This window comes from Dreissena polymorpha, chromosome 3, assembly GCF_020536995.1.
Source record: "Dreissena polymorpha isolate Duluth1 chromosome 3, UMN_Dpol_1.0, whole genome shotgun sequence".
In the NCBI taxonomy this organism is placed as follows: domain Eukaryota; kingdom Metazoa; phylum Mollusca; class Bivalvia; order Myida; family Dreissenidae; genus Dreissena; species Dreissena polymorpha.
Window position 1 is genome coordinate 24,249,294 of NC_068357.1, and position 17,193 is coordinate 24,266,486.

Genomic DNA, 17,193 nt, shown 5'->3' on the forward strand with positions numbered 1-17,193 from the left:
AATAGTTATGTCTTGTGTTGATGGGTTCGAATGGCCTTGATGGTCTAACACTTTACCTTTTCTTAACTATGTGAGTATCAACCCACAACTAGTATGATCATTAGGGTTTAACATACACACAAACAAAGTGATACATTGCAAAAATGCTATATAGTTAATTTCAAAGCTGATTTCTGGCATCTTGAATTAACATATACACACTTGTTAATGGTAGTACACTGTAACTCCAATATAACGCGCTCCGTTATAACGCTGAATCAAATATAACGCAGGGGGTGCTTGGATCCCATTTTTTCTCCAACCTTCCAATGGATTTCTGATTCAAATCCGTATTGTGCAACTTCATGTATATTCAGACAATTCAAAGATGGCGGCAATCACATGTTGATTGCTTTATTCAACCGTCCGTTGAACCGATTATAATCGCCTCGAGGTTAAACAACACAGACAGCTAATTGGTGTTAATCTGTTGTGTAATGTCAATAAAGATGTGAAAAACTCGCGTGTCAGTGTTTATTACATGTATTCCTCATCAGAGCGGTTCAGTGCGATAATTTCCATAAGTTAAGTGCAAGCAGGATAGTTATACAATTAAAGTAATTCAAAAGGATTGAAACATTCTTACTTTGATATGGTTGCAGTTTGACTATATTAAATGAGCGGCTGTGAAATAAACTGCCCACTGTATAAAACAACTTTTTCTGTCATTTCATTATCATTCTAGTATTATGTCATTTAATCTTTCAGTTTGTGTATAAGAAATTAAATAATGCAGACGATTTATTTACATGCGAACGCAGTGTACCGGTAATTGTTAACAGAGTTTCACTTTGATTTTTGCGCGGTATCAGAAAGTCCCCGGGAAACACGTTTTTTGCATGCGTATGACGCAATTAAACAATTTTTTGTACATGAATCGTATTGCATTCAATCTAAATTTAAAGTCGCTCGTCCAATGAAAGCTCTGACCCATAATGCAGTGTACTCTTAACACTTCTGAAAATGGCATATATGCGTACGGTTGTGTTTACGAATTTCTTAAACATATATCGTCATTAATGTTCAAGATTATTATTTTTTAAGTGATGTTGCAATTTTATTGGATTATCAGATAAATGTGCACATAAGAAAAGCAGTATGTATACTGTTATCGATACGATTCAGTTTATATGCATGTATTTGCGTCAACACAGCATGGCAATATACATGACCTATATTATAGGCTATTCTATACCTGTTTTTTTTAAAGCGCCCTGCAGTAAATGAGCTCAAAACTTATAACGCGGATCCGTTATAACGCTGTTTCGCGGCTTGGACCCCATTGACCGTGCTATATTGGAGTTACAGTGTATTATTTTCATCAACTGGAACAAAACCAAAAACTACATGTGCATGGTAAACATTTTATGCACAGTATATTGCGTTCCTGACAACATTCATACAACAAAGTTTGGTTTATTATAATTAATTACAAACAAATTCCACATATTTTCATCTGTATGGTCATACATAAGTGGAAAATGTACAAGAAGAAATAAACTTATTAAAAGAAATAGTATTCACTTACTTGACTCTAATGAAGGCCATAATCCAAGAGCATATGCCCTGGGGAAAAACACAACAAAGTAAATATCATCTATGATACATGTACATTTTACAAAGACTTAAACATGTATTCTTCACAACTTTATCTTAAATAGATACCATAATTATATTAAAATGCAACACAATCTGGGCAATTTTTTAAGTAATTGTTTACCTTTTTTATTTTGAAAATTTGTTTTTGCATTGTTTTTGCAGTCATATTATCAAAGAAACATTTATTTCAACACTTAAAGTGTTAATTGCAAGCATTACAAACAACTGGAATGTTGATAATTTTCGATTGCTTTTTATGTATATTTTTTTTACAAACATTCTTTTAAAATTGTCAATAAATGTTGAAGAGCCATTTCTTTGCACAGGCAATTTTTACGTTAAATATAACATAAGAGAACAAAGCGTTTAAAGATTAATATTTGTGAAAGAATACTTGGGAATATTTCAAAATAGTTCCGATTCCATTGCGATGTATGTATGGATGAAAATTAGGATAAGCATATATATATCCAAGTTATTTATAATCCACAACATATGGTAAAGATAACATCATTATAAAAACATGTTACCTAAAATAATACATAAACAAATTTGTTGTGTTAATTGGAATCATTTTTTCAATAAAAGCATATGGATAAACCAAGATTGGTACCAGGTTACCTACCCTGTCTTGATTAAATATCTGAGAATCAAAGGATTCTACCGACCCCACGTCACATACACCATCTTGGTCTCCATAAAACAATGACGTCCATCTACAATATTAGACATCATACAATAAGAACAACATACACTTTAAGTTACAAAATGCATTTTAATAATTGTCATTAAAATCATGCTATAATGGACTCTTTTTTCATATTACATTAATCCTTTGCATGCTGGGAAATTTGTCATCTGCTAAAATGTCTGCTTAATTTCAAAAATTAGCATTTTCTTCCATTTTTTTTTTTCAAAGAATATTATCAGAATAGCAAACAGTTTGGATCCTGATGAGATGCCACGTTCTGTGGCGTCTCATCTGGATCCAAACTGTTTGCAAAGGCCTTCAAAATTCGGTTCCAGCACTGAAAGAGTGAACAAGTTTTGAAACACTGTGTTACATTGCAGGTCATCTGGTCATGATACAAAAATAAAAGACGCTACTTTTTCGAAATTTTGCAAATTCTTGACATTGAAGGTAAAGTGATTTATTTATGATATTAACAATCTTGCCAAGTGATTGATTCTGAAATTAACAATCTTCTGCTGTTTTAAGGGGGTTTAATTTGGATACCTAATTATTTCATTAATTGCTGCTGCTTAAATTCATAAAATATAAGCATACAATTGCGCTATGATGAACTTGCAAAATTAACATGAAGGTTAAACAAGAGATGTGTTTGTCAATAACACAATGCCCCCTACTGCGCCGCTTAGATTTTTTTAAAAATTCTTTGGCAGGTACAGATAATTATCTACCTTTAAAGCTTATTACTTCCCTTGGATTTATGGATTTGTTTTTTTTACCTTTGACCTCGAGGGATGACCTTGACCTTTCACCACTCAAAATGTACAGCTCCATGAGATACACATGCATGCCAAATAACAAGTTGCTATCTGAAGCAACATAGAAGTTATGAGCATTTTTTCGAAACCTAAACGCAAAGTGTGACGGACAGATGTACGGACAGATAGACCGTCCTCCTGGGGGCATACAAATTAAAACTTATCAAATAACACCAGTAACAATGCATTATATATTGATCATAACAATAGAATAGATGAACTGTAAACATCTTAGAACTAAACAGAGATAACAGAAACAATATGTTTATTAGCCAGTACATGTATTCCAGAAGAAACTAAATATTGCATGCAAGATGAAAAAGACATGAAACTGACAGGCGGATGATTTATTACCTTTAAACAAGACTTCCGGAGAATTCACCATTTTTACTACAGCCATATAAGGAAAACCTCACCACCACCTGGCAGCCATGTTTTATAAAGGACAAGAACTATTTTCAAAAGGACCAGAACTATTTTTGAACTCGACTGAAATACTATGAGAATAAATTTTCTGAGCAAATGTTTCACGATGATTGGGCATATATTAGACTTAAAGAAAGAAAGTTAACAATGTGAATGTTGATAACAGAACAGAAAATGGTCAACAACTGATCACAAAGTCTCCCTATTAGACAAACATTGTCCTCAGGTAAGCAAACAAGAGGGCCAATAATTTTATTGTACTCAGGTAAGCGAACAAGAGGGCCAATAATTTTATTGTACTCAGGTAAGCGAACAAGAGGGCCAATAATTTTATTGTACTCAGCTAAGCGAAGAAGAGGGCCAATAATTTTATTGTACTCAGCTAAGCGAAGAAGAGGGCCGATAATTGAATTGTACTCAGGTAAGCAAACAAGAGGGCCAATAATTTTATTGTACTCAGGTAAGCGAACAAGAGGGCCAATAATATTATTGTACTCAGCTAAGCGAAGAAGAGGGCCAATAATTTTATTGTACTCAGGTAAGCAAACAAGAGGGCCAATAATTTTATTGTACTCAGGTAAGCGAACAAGAGGGCCGATAATTGAATTGTACTCAGGTGAGCCAACAAGAGGGCCAATATTGTACTCAGGTGAGCCAACAAGAGGGCCAATATTGTACTCAGGTAAGCCAACAAGAGGGCCAATAATTTTATTGTACTCAGGTGAGCCAACAAGAGGGCCAATATTGTACTCAGGTGAGCCAACAAGAGGGCCAATATTGTACTCAGGTGAGCCAACAAGAGGGCCAATATTGTACTCAGGTTAGCCAACAAGAGGGCCAATATTGTACTAAGGTGAGCCAACAAGAGGGCCAATATTGTACTAAGGTGAGCCAACAAGAGCTAATATTATACTCAGATGAGCCAACAAGAGGGCCAAAAATTTATTGTACTCAGGTGAGCCAACAAGAGGGCCAATAATTTTATTGTTCTCAGGTGAGCCAACAAGAGGGCCAATAATTTTGTTGTACTCAAGTAAGCCAACAAGAGGGCCAATAATTTTATTGTACTCAGGTGAGCCAACAAGAGGGCCAATATTGTACTCAGGTGAGCCAACAAGAGGGCCAATATTGTACTCAGGTGAGCCAACAAGTGAGTCAATATTGTACTCAGGTGAGCCAACAAGAGGGCAAATATTGTACTTAGGTAAGCAAACAAGAGGGCCGATATTGTACTCAGGTAAGCCAACAAGAGGGCCAATAATTTTATTGTACTCAGGTAAGCCAACAAGAGGGCCAATAATTTCATTGTACTCAGGTGAGCCAACAAGAGGGCCAATAATTTTATTGTACTCAGGTGTGCCAACAATAGGGCCAATAATTTTATTGTACTCAGGTGAGCCAACAAGAGGGCCAATGGCCCTAGATTTCTCACCTCAGACCTGAAGGCACTCTACTGTTTTGATCAGCTTTAGCAATGTATCAAGAACTATTTTGGAACTCGCCAACGAAATGAGAGTGTGCGCAATATTTTGAGTTATTCTGACAAATTCACCTAGATTTTAATATCAATAAAGTTCAGAACTCAGCCAAGATATAATCAGGACAAATTTTCTTATCATTTCTCATAAAGATTGAGTAACAAATGTGGCCCCTAGACTATTCACAAATGTTTGTTTTATTTTGAGTCATGTCATCCAGTGTCTAACTCAGCCACGATTCCGTTGGGACAATGTTATCAAACATTTTCATAAAGATTGGGCAACAAATGATGCCTTCAGTGTGTTCACAAGCTTTTTCTCAAATTTGAACAAGTGACCACACCTCACTTGATCCAGTTAAGAACTCTGCATTCACATCAGTTGGCAACAATGTTCTCAAAAGGTTTCACGAAGATTGGGCTTTAAATGTGGCCTCTTGAATGTTTACGAGCTTTTTCCTTTAATGTGACCCTGTTAAGTTGTTTCTCATTCCGTGTTAACCAAGTTTAACTTGCACGAGATATAATTAGGACAATGTTTTGGCCAAGTTTCAAAAAGATTTGGCAATAAATGTGGCCTCTAGAGTTTTGAGCTTTTCCTTTAATTTGACCTAGTCTTTGACACTGTGCATCTCAGATTCAAACTCATCCAAGAAATAACTAGATAAAATATTCTGAGCAAGTTTTATAAAGATTGGGAAATACATGTGACATCTGGAGTGTTAAAAAAGTTTTTTAGTCAGAAAAAAACTGACCCATGTTTTTTAACAGACCATAACCATTTTTGAACTTGACTGATAAATCATTTGAACAAATGTTCTGAGCAAGTTCCATGATGGTTGAACAATTTGCTTAATGAAGAGTGATCTCAATGTTTCACTTTAGCCATATAAGGAAAACGGCTACTTCCACTCTTGGCCATGTTTTTTAACAAACCACAATTATTTTCTAATTCAGCTGAGAATGTTTTCCCCAAGTTTCATGAAGATTTGGCTATAAATGTGACTTCTATAGTGTTAACAAGCTTTTTCTTTTAATTGACCTATAGTGACCTTGTTTCTGACCTCAAGTTATCCAGTGTTGACCTCAAGTGACCCAAGATATCATTGGTATGAGTTTCATGAAGATTAAACAATAAATGTGGCCTCTAAAGTGTTACCAAGGTAAATGTTGAAGACAGACAAGGGATGACGAAGGATAGACAAAAGGGGATCACATTGTGCTGAGATAAGCAAAAATGGGACAAACAAACAGAAAAATGAAATAAAAACATTTACACATTGTATTTGTTTTCCTGGACGCCATATTCATTGACAGTTTGTGGCTCTCGCAATGTGCTGTTAAATAAAGTTACAATATAAAAGTAATCAACAACATCAATGCATACACAACATGTATATACATTTGTGCATTATACGAAAAATACATTACAACATCTAATTTCTCTAAAAGATACAAGGCAAATCTCCTATGACCTAATGCAATCATGCTAGTATTTTTCGATTGAAATGATCTTTTCCATAAAATATTTAAAAGCAAGTTTCAAATCAACTGTTAATTATCAAAGGTTTAAAAAAAGTATTATTGGTCTAATAACGTCAGATAAAGTCACTGTGACGTTACTATTCCCATATCTCTATTCTCTTGCATTTTCATTAAGAAATTTGCATTGTATAAATATCTACCATAATGCAAACAAAACTTATTTACTTTTAAACAAAACCTGATTTAAATGTGAAACAAAACAATTAATTACAAATTATAATTGTAATACTATTTTAATAGAGGTACAATTTTAAATACAAGCAAATAACAGAACATGAGAATAAGTTCTACAGCTTTTATTAAAAGCTTCTATTAACCAAAAATGACTGTCCGTAGTACATTAATTTTATAAGCCTTACAACATAAATTTTACAAGGGACGTACACTACAGGGTGTGTCTTACTTTTTCTCCTGGCGTGTCACAAGAGCTATCTTCCCGTAATCCCAGGCAACTCGACGAAGAATCGCAAACAGCAATATCAGAAGCTGAAAAAAGGCAATATATGATAAGATGATGGAGGAATCACATCATCCTGCTTGCATTGATGTAATAGCATCCTGTGGTAAAAACATAACTGTATTTCACCTTGGTGAATACTCCATACTCTTTGTGAATACATATACATTATTATGATGCTGTGTTTTTGTGATTTACATGTAATTTCTTGCTTTTTTACATATTCGGTGATAAACTTTTATTGTTTTCAAAATTATAATAGAAAATGATAAAAAAACAAAAAAAAACAACAACGAATTCTTGAGTATAGTTTATTGCTTGACTTGAAGAAGCTCTTTGTTTAGGTTTTCTAAACCCATGTAAGTATTTAGTAAACTACTCTGTATTCAGCACTTACAACAGGACATTTATGAAACAAAATCATCTGCATACCATGTTTAATGGCAGCCATTTAAAAAAACTTTTTTTTTCTACAACATGTTTGCTAGCTTAATGTATTCTAATTTCAACAAAAATAAGTATGGAACTTGTGCAGTACTTTTGAAAATAATAACCATATGTTCCAATGAACCTATTTAAAACTATACGGTTAACAAAGCACAGGACTTGTATGAAAACGTGACTTACCAGCCACACACAGATGTTAATCACGAGCGTCTCCGGAATCCCTCCATACAGAAACCCTATACTAGTCTTGTTTTGATAGACCAGGGTTTCAGAACAGACATGGATGTCCTGTTGTTCTCCAAACACTTTGAATAGCTCAGGATCAACTGTTACAGTTTCATCAATTAACTCTTCCATGCTGATGCCAGAAGGTTCTGTCAATGGCTTTAAGTGGAACATTAATGATATCCTAAAGACTTACATCTTGCAAGCAGAGGGGTGACATATTTCAATGTTCTATTCCAATTCACCTGAAATTTAAAAAAAAAGTTGGTTATTAAAATCATTTGTTTAACAATGTTTTATATTATTTCTTTAATTATCATTTGAGTCCAATAAAATGTGAAAACCCTGCCAATTTAAAAATGAGAATCTGAGCAAACCAAGCCCAACATTAACCAGGGTAGGGTCAGCGGGCTTGAGCTGATTTCAATCATTGCACTTTGCCAATATAAGAGTGCTGTACAGTACATACATAAACATATGCTTTTTATGTAAGCACTTAATGACTCCTCAAACATTATGTTTACCTTTAAAAGGGACCTTGACCGTTTCTGTTCTTGGATATTTAAGTGAGACTTTGCCCTTTAAGAAGTCTCTCAAGCTGAAGTGTACAACACATCCTCTCATCAACATTTATATTTGTGCAAAGTTATTTTGAAATCCTTAAATAAATTGCAAAGTGATGGCTAAGACAGGAATTTGCATACCAATTACAGGACGGACGGCAAGAAGGACAGACATACAGACAGACAGTGTGACTGTTGTATGCCGCCCTGATTAAAGCACACTCTATACCGGTAATTGCAATTGCAGAGTTTCAAATAAACAAAAAAAAAGATTACAAAATCAATACAGAATAAATTACAACAAGAGGGCCATGATGGCCCTGAATCGCTCACCTGACTAATCTCGTTACATCAACTTAAATTCTATCAGACACATATACAATCCCATGCCAGATTTCATCAATCAATACATTCTGACAAAATTTCATTAAGACGTGATGAAAACTGTGACCTCTTTCATCTACACAAGGTTTACTAGAATTGGCCTGGTGACCTCATTTTTTACCCCAGATGACCCATATACGATCCAAAATCAGATATTATCAAGATAAACATTCTGACCATATTTCATTAAGATCAGATGAAAACTATGACCTCTATTGTCTACACAAGGTTTTTCTATGATTTGACCTAGTGACCTAGTTTTTTACCCCAGATGACCCAAATACAATCAAAACCCAGATTTCATCAAGATTAACATTCTGGTCAAATTTTATTAAGTTTGGATGAAAACTGTGACCTAGACCGTCTACACAAGTTTTTTTTAAACTTTGACCTAGTGACCTAGTTTTTACCCTAGATGACCCAATTTCGATCCCAACCCAGATTTTAACAAGACAACATTCTGACCATATTTCATTAAGATCAGATGAAAACTGTGACCTCTTTTGTCTACACAAGGTTTTTCTATGATTTGACCTAGTGACCTAGTTTCTGACCCCAGATGACCCAAATACAATCCCAACCCAGATTTCATCAAGATAAACATTCTGACCAAAATTCATAAAGATTGGATGAAAACTGTGACCTCTATTGTCTACACAAACAAATTATTGACGGACAAACGCACGCACACACGCATGCACAACGGACACCGGACATCACACAGTCACATAAGTTCACCATGTCACTTCGTGACAGGTGAGCTAACAAAGCAACCCAACTAACTATCACATTTTTTTCAACCATACATTCATTATGCTGTCAAATTATCATGAGGCCAGTTTCTTGGTTGGTGTTATCTCAAAGGAATCACAAACTGCCAAGTCCCGGGCAACTTAGAATATCCACATATGGAAATGACATCGATCTTATTCTAGACATTGTTCATCAAGACTGAACAATGATGGCCACAGTATCTGAACGTTATCATCAACATTGATACTGAAGTATATCCATGTTTATTACTTATTCAAAGGTTCTTTTAAAAATGCACATAATATACATGTTATTAATAGTTAATGTTATGGCTTTTTAATTTAGAGCACTGGAGTTGGAATTGCTTTCATGTCTAACATGGTAAAATTCTTGTTGTTTTTTTTTCAACAAAAAGGTATGCATTTTTTGGTGAATGATGCATAAATAAACTCTAAAATAATGTAAATAACATCATAAAAATTCATAATAAATACATGTGAAAAGCAAAGTTAAACAGTTTAATCTTAACTCTTTTTTAGATTAAAATAGTACCCAGTATAAAAAATGAAACTTTCAAACCTATTAATCATGGCACAGGACTTACTTTATAATTTTTCTACAGATTTTCTTCAAAATTTCCTTTTTTAACCATATTTGATGATACCCACATATAACAGTTTTTTTCCTACGTATAATCACTTATGGATATCAATTTAATATAATTAATTTTAGAAAACACATCTGTTTTCAATACTTTTTAGTTTAAGCAGCAAGCTTAAGATAATAAGTCTTATAGACAATAAACATTCAAGATTATAACATACCTGCAAGACCCATGTAACAATTAGAACATTTAATGAGCTAATCACATGAGAATTTTAACACTACTATATGCTGACAAAATTGTAACATTCAAACATTTAAACCATGCAGTGCGTTAGGGAACAACTAGTTTGTATTGGAAACAATTTGACAGTGAGCAAAAACATTCCCACAGCAATATGAAACAGCAACATATGTTACATCTGTATTTAACTCCTACAAGCAGCCTGTATGACTAAGTACTACATGACCATAAGCTTGCTCAATATCACTTCATACAGTTGACTGATTCTTTCTAATGACCGGATAAATATCAGGACAATTCAAAACACAATATTAAAAATAGATTGTGTACACATGTAAAGGTATCATTCCATAAAAAATTCATTAAGAAAGTAAATACTTGGTGAGTACGGATAAAAATCAATGCCATACCAGATGCTAAAGTAAAACAAAACTGGTGTTATCATACAATACCAGAGAAGATTTGTTACAAAAGTATCATCCTTAATGAAGGAATTACCTTGAAAACCGCACATAATCACATTTTAAAACAAACGTCAGGTAACTTAGTGCAAATATTAAATCAACCTTAGAGTGCTAGACATCCTCTCCAGCCTACTTTCCACTAGCTACAGTGTTATCTATCAGCGATATTACGACCATTATTGGATGCTGGATATCGCTCTAGACAAGCCTTTCTGGGCCCAATAAATGTATAGGAAACCTTCATTGATCAGCATCTCCACTGTTTCTATTATATACATCGTCAGCTACTTGAAATTGTTTTGTGGTATTGGAGGAACATAGCTAAGGGAATATTTTGACACCATTTACAGCAAATATTGCAGTTATGCTTCTTCAGGTCTCAGCTTATATGTACATAATTTGTCACATTTTAAAAAGCATATGTTTTGTCATACCATCTTCATTCATTTTTTGTTTAATACTTTTAACAATACCTTCATAATTATGTTACCGGTATGTTACAGAACCAAATTTGTTATATAAGTCTATAATTATCAAATATTTGAAGACCTTGGTGTGGCTGATTAGACTGCATAGACATGAATTAAAAAACAAATGTATCATCCGCATTAATTTATATTGCAAATTAAATGCCAATACAAACTTAATGAAGTCAAATAAACCTTATACCAGAATAAATTAACTACATTGTATCCCACTTGCAGTAACATAGTGTTAATACATGCACCGTTGCATCCATGAACTTACACAGATTAACCTGAAAAAGTATACATAATTAACACTTTAAATGTTTTAAACATACTATTGATATTAATTTATATTTGAATTATATCTGCTATTTTATTACAAATATTTAGTGCTGCACCTATACTCAATCAATAGATACAGTCTATTTAAATTGTAAAGCATTGTTTCACATCTTTCTGCATGTAAAATGTTAACAAGATCATTGCCTAGCGGGTGCAGACCACTCATCTATTTTACTTTATAAAGGTGAAGGGACCTATCTCAATACTTCAATCAAAAGGGGGAGGGGGGAGAGGGGTGTATAGTGTGAGGGTGTGGTCATTTATTACAATATCTTTCAAAAATGAAAAAAAAAAATTGTTTGGGAGGGGGGGGGATTCTTCAGCAGGATGTTGACTGTCTTTCGAAAATAAAATAATAAACCATTATTTTCATCATCATCATCATTTATTAGATGATCTTTCAAAAAAAAGAAAAAAATGGAAAATCAAATTGGGGGGAGGAGTTCTGAGGTGGGGCGTGGGGGATGATTTGGGTGGAGTCCATTGTGGTATGTCAGGTAAGTGTTGTTTCGTCAAAGTATCAATCAAATCTGATTATAAATAAGGAAGTAATGGCAATTTTAGCAAAATTTAATCATTTGATCTTGAGAGTCAAGGTCAAATTCAACTTGCCAGGTACAGTACCCTCATGATAGTAAGAAAGAATATAAAGTAAGAAAGCAATAACCTTAATACTTCAAAAGTTTAGTGGATCTAAACACAAAATTCAACAAAATATTCAAAGTAACTAAGTCATTAAAGAGCCATAACTCCATCAAAATGCCAACCAGAGTTATGCAACTTGTCATGTACAGTTCCCCTATGATAGTGATTATTTCAAGTGTGAAAGCAATAGCTATGATACTTTAGGAGTAAGGCCAGCATTTTTTTATTATTTGTTTTACAGGAACGCCCGATCCTATTTCTCGACAAATACAAATAAAAATAAAAGACACTTTGATTTTTTTATAATTACATTTCACCTGTCGACCTGGTATTTTATCCAAAACTAGAAAAAAAAGTGCGCAGATTGCCGAAAGTGTTGTTCAAAATTTGTTTATAATACGGGTTGTTTCGTTGTGCCAATGTAGCATATTTTAAAATAAAATTAATTAAAAACGGAGCTGAAACAATTTCAATTAGAAAAGTTAATCTCCAGAACACCACGTTGACATCATTCCCATATTATGTGATACGAAATAAAAAATAATTAGAGTTTTTGCAGATGATGCAGAGGTGTCACCATCAATAACTTTTGGTGTGTTAAAAAGTTTTGGTTAGATTAATAAATATGCGTATTTATTAAAATGTAGATCCTGTAATATTTTTATAGATAAAAATCAACATCCCGAAAATGTCCAAGAAGAACTACCTTACGTTTCTTTATAATGAACATGAGGACTGAACCACAGGTACTTGCATCAATAATCCCATTCCCAACCCACCCATATATATTTTTTATTTAGAAAAAAAGTATGCAACACAGCTTCTGAAGAAAATAACATTGGGCACGGATGTTCGTATGTCCGTTAAAGTCACAAGAAAGTTTTAATTAGTTTTCTTGACACAGTAGCAAATTAACATGCTTTTTATTCTTCATTAACTTAAAACAAAACATTTTTTTCATATATTAAACTGAATAACTATTTTTATTATATCAACATTTTTACAATTTGCCGGAACCTTTTGACCAGGTTACGTCCCTTTGTTTGGATCAGTTCATTTTATTGAATTTCTACAGACGAAACCAAAGTTTTGACTTTCAAAATGTCATATAAAAAAAATGGAATTTATTTCTTAATAATTTGATCAGTTTTGTAAATCAGAAATACATCTTAATGTATTTTTCAAAAATGAGTTGTTATTTAGCCGAAATATGATGTTCTATCAACTGTACATAATATTTTCATACTGCAGGATTTGTACTGCAATGAATGCAAGTAAATTTATCACACCTCAGGCTCTGTTGATAAATGTGCTCAATCGGCTTTATGTATTTGTTCCAAGGGTTATTTTTATCTTCACATTTATATAGCTCTCTCTGTTTGTTATATATCCAAACAAATGTCATTGCTGTTTCTCCTAAAAATAATACAGACAACACACTCCATAGAAATTTTCATTTGAACTTTAACTGTGAATAAGAGAGGAACAAAATAATATGTGCAAATGTTTACACCATTCTATTTTGACAATACTGTGAGTCTTTTACGAAATGATTAAAATAGAATACTATTTTAACAAGAGGGCCATGATGGCCCTGAATCGCTCACCTGACTCATTAAGATCAGATGAAAACTATGACCTCTATTGTCTACACAATGTTTTTCTATGATTTGACCTAGTGACCTAGTTCCTGACTCTAGATGACCCAAATACAATCCCAATCCAGATTTCATCAAGATAAACATTCTGACCACAGTTCATAAATATTGGATGAAAACTGTGACCTCTATTGTCAACACAAGGTTTTTCTATTTATTTGAACTAGATTTTTACCCCAGATGACCCAAATACAATCCCACCCAGATTTCATCAAGAATTCTGACCAAATTTCATAAAGGTTGGATGAAAACTGTGATCTCTAATGTCTACACAAGGTTTTTCTATTATTTGACCTAGTGACCTAGTTTTTGACCCCAGATGACCCAAATAAAATCCCAACCCAGATTTCATCAAGATAAACATTCTGATCAAATTTCATAAAGATTGGATGAAAACTGTGACCTCTATTGTCTACAGAAGGTTGTTCTATTATTTGACCTAGTGACCTTGTTTTTGACCCCAGATGACCCAAATACAATCCCAAACCGGATTTCATCAAGATAAACATTTTGACCAAATTTCATCAAGATTGGATGCAAACTGTGACCTCTACTGTCTACACAAACAAATTGTTGACGGACGGACGCACAGACACACGCAGGCACGCACAACGGACGCTGGACATCACACGATCACATAAGCTCACCGTGTCACTTCATGACAGGTGACCTAAAAATATGTGTCGGAGATAAACATGAACAGTTGTGGTTAAAATCCCATAGAAACAAGGGCTGTTTGTAAAACATGCATGCCACCCTATATGGGCTATAAGTTGTAGTAGCAGCCATTGTGTGAATACGTTTTTTGTCACTGTGAATGGTGGTGGTGGTGGTGGTGGTGGTGTAGTAGTAGTAGTAGTAGTAGTAGTAGTAGTAGTAGTAGTAGTAGTAGTAATAGTAGTTGTAGTAGTAGTAGTAGTAGTAGTAGTAGTAGTAGTAGTAGAAGTAGTAGTAGTAGAAGTAGTAGAAGTAGTAGTAGAAGTAGTAGTAGTAGTAGTAGTAGTAGTAGTGGTAGTAGTAGTAGTAATAGTAGTAGTAGTGGTAAAAGTAGTAGTAGTAGTGGCAGTAGTAGTAGAAGTAGTAATAGTAGACGTGGTGGTGGTGGTGGTGGTGGTGGTGGTAGTAGTACTAGTAGTAGTAGTACTAGTAGTAGTAGTAGTAGTAGTAGTAGTAGTAGTAGTAGTAGTAGTAGTAGTAGTAGTAGAAGTAGTCGTAGTAGTAGTAGTAGTAGTAGTAGTAGTAGTAGTAGTAGTAGTGGTAGTAGTAGTAGAAGTAGTAGTAGTAGTAGTAGTAGTAGAAGTAGTAGTAGTAGTAGTAGTAGTAGTAGTAGTAGTAGTAGTAGTAGTAGTAGTAGTAGTAGTAGTAGCAGTAGCAGTAGCAGTAGCAGTAGCAGCATTACAAGACCAATACTTAAGAATGATCAAATGGGAAAAGGTAACATAGCACCAGCAGTAAATATGGGGCTCATTTACAGGTCAGATTTGGAATCTCTGCTGTAAAATGAGATTTTGAATGAATTAAGGGAGGCAAATCTGTAATAAAAAGAACATGCATAAACCGTAGTTGTTTCCCTTGTTTGAACCATGCTAAATCCTTACAAGTTTGGAAAGAATTGGATGAAAAATTTGGACTTTATTGCATAAACACCATTTTCTCAATTCAAGGGGAGGTAATTCTGTACTTCATGGACCAATAATGCTCATTTTTTGTAGGGTTCGTGTCCTCATTGATATAAATACACTGTGCAAATTTGGAAAGGATCGGACAAAAAATGTGGAAGATTTTTGAAAGTTTTCACAAAATAGGCAAAAACGAATAAACATGCAAAGTTCAACGAGCTCCTGCGGCCATGTTTTTTGACGAATCAAATTTCTTTGAACAACTTTTTCAGGGGAGCCCTCAAAGGTCATCCCTGTGAAATTTTTTGAAAATCTGATGAGCGGTTTCTGACAAGAAGATTTTTTAAGGTTTTTACCATATATGGTCATGGCGGCCATCTTGGTTATGCGATCACATTTTTTTTAACAATTCTTTTGTCCCATGACCTAGGGATGCTCCACATGAAATTGAGTTGAAATTGGCTCAATGGTTTAGTAGAAGAAGATGTTTACAAATTGTTTACGGACGGACGGACGGACGGACGCTGAGTGATCACAGTAGCTCACCTCGAGCTATCGCTCAGGTGAGCTAAAAATATACAATTATATAGTTCAAAAGTTGTTTCTATATTAATCTTGCGAGTAAATTATATACAGTCAGCAGAGTAATTCTACTAGAACAATTTAAATCCTTGCTACATGTATATAAAATGTTCAATGAAATAAATCTAGGTTTCTAGGTAAATTGTGTCTTTTACCTCAATATCTTGTTGGGGCTAATGTGAAGCCATTGACATGATACAAAAACTAAGAAGATTACCACCATACAATGTCACATACAAAATAATTATCACCTAACCCATGCGTTTTGAGAGAATATGATTGTTTAAGCTCTTTATTATATAAGTAAATATTAATCATGTGAAACAAGGACGGGTTATTATTTACTCTAAATGTATGATTTGATAACACCTAGAAGAAGAAAACACTAACATGTTACACACCAAATATTGAACCCATGACCCTTCTTTGTTGTTAGGGATTATCAAATACATTAATGTATATAAATCAGTTGACCCCTGAAGCGCAAACAGTTTTGACCACGGAGACATGCTTTGAGGAAACTTAGCAAAGAACCTGTATATGGTTGGCATGCAACGTAAGAAACCAATGGGCCTTGCGGTTCAGAGAATGATTATATTATTTATATTTATAAGCAAATCAGTAACCCCTAGGGAGGGCAAATTTTCTGCATGATTTGAACAAACTTCAAAGAGAACCTCGTAACGATGTTACACACCAAATATTGTAGTCATGCCCCTTGTGTTCACTTTACATATATAAACACTAAAACTCTCTGAATATAAAATGAAATGCAGCTCATGTTTTTATAAGTCTATAACTCTCGGTTTCTTAAATGAAATATTCACATTTTATGTACTAGAACTTTCACTACACAAAGTTTGGATCAAGATCAATTCAAGCGCAGTCTGATCAGGATCCAAAGTGTTCGCTTAACATCTCTAGAAGTACTGACTGAATGACAATTATGTTGAACATTTTGGATCCTGATCAGACTGCTCTTTTGGAGCCAAAATGGTCGCAATCGCCTTAAGGTCCAATTTTCTGTTAAGTGGCTCATTTTTTTCTCATGATTGATACAAATTATCATGATATAAAGAAAGTCTGTTGTTTATTGAAGAGTATTTTTTAGTGTGCATATTCCACCCATGGATGAAAGTTACAAA

The 17,193-nt window shown here is 33.9% G+C and overlaps 2 protein-coding genes across 2 annotated transcripts in view; one reads left to right on the plus strand and one right to left on the minus strand.

Moving 5' to 3' along the window:
• LOC127873303 (serine/arginine-rich splicing factor 4-like) overlaps nucleotides 1–17,193 on the plus strand; it is a 252,711-nt gene that overhangs the window by 114,830 nt on the left and 120,688 nt on the right. The gene's annotated exons all lie outside the window — the stretch shown is intronic.
• The window catches only part of LOC127872091 (calcium permeable stress-gated cation channel 1-like), a 70,313-nt gene that overhangs the window by 45,192 nt on the left and 7,928 nt on the right, over nucleotides 1–17,193 (minus strand). Inside the window, exons 2-7 of the mRNA XM_052415421.1 lie at nucleotides 8,249–8,322; nucleotides 7,680–7,969; nucleotides 6,999–7,081; nucleotides 6,328–6,387; nucleotides 2,264–2,354; nucleotides 1,568–1,605 (exon numbers count right to left, since the gene is read on the minus strand). Of these exons, the coding sequence (XP_052271381.1) occupies nucleotides 1,568–1,605; nucleotides 2,264–2,354; nucleotides 6,328–6,387; nucleotides 6,999–7,081; nucleotides 7,680–7,898 (491 nt within the window). The 5' untranslated portion in view covers nucleotides 7,899–7,969; nucleotides 8,249–8,322. The remainder of the gene's footprint in view (nucleotides 1–1,567; nucleotides 1,606–2,263; nucleotides 2,355–6,327; nucleotides 6,388–6,998; nucleotides 7,082–7,679; nucleotides 7,970–8,248; nucleotides 8,323–17,193) is intronic.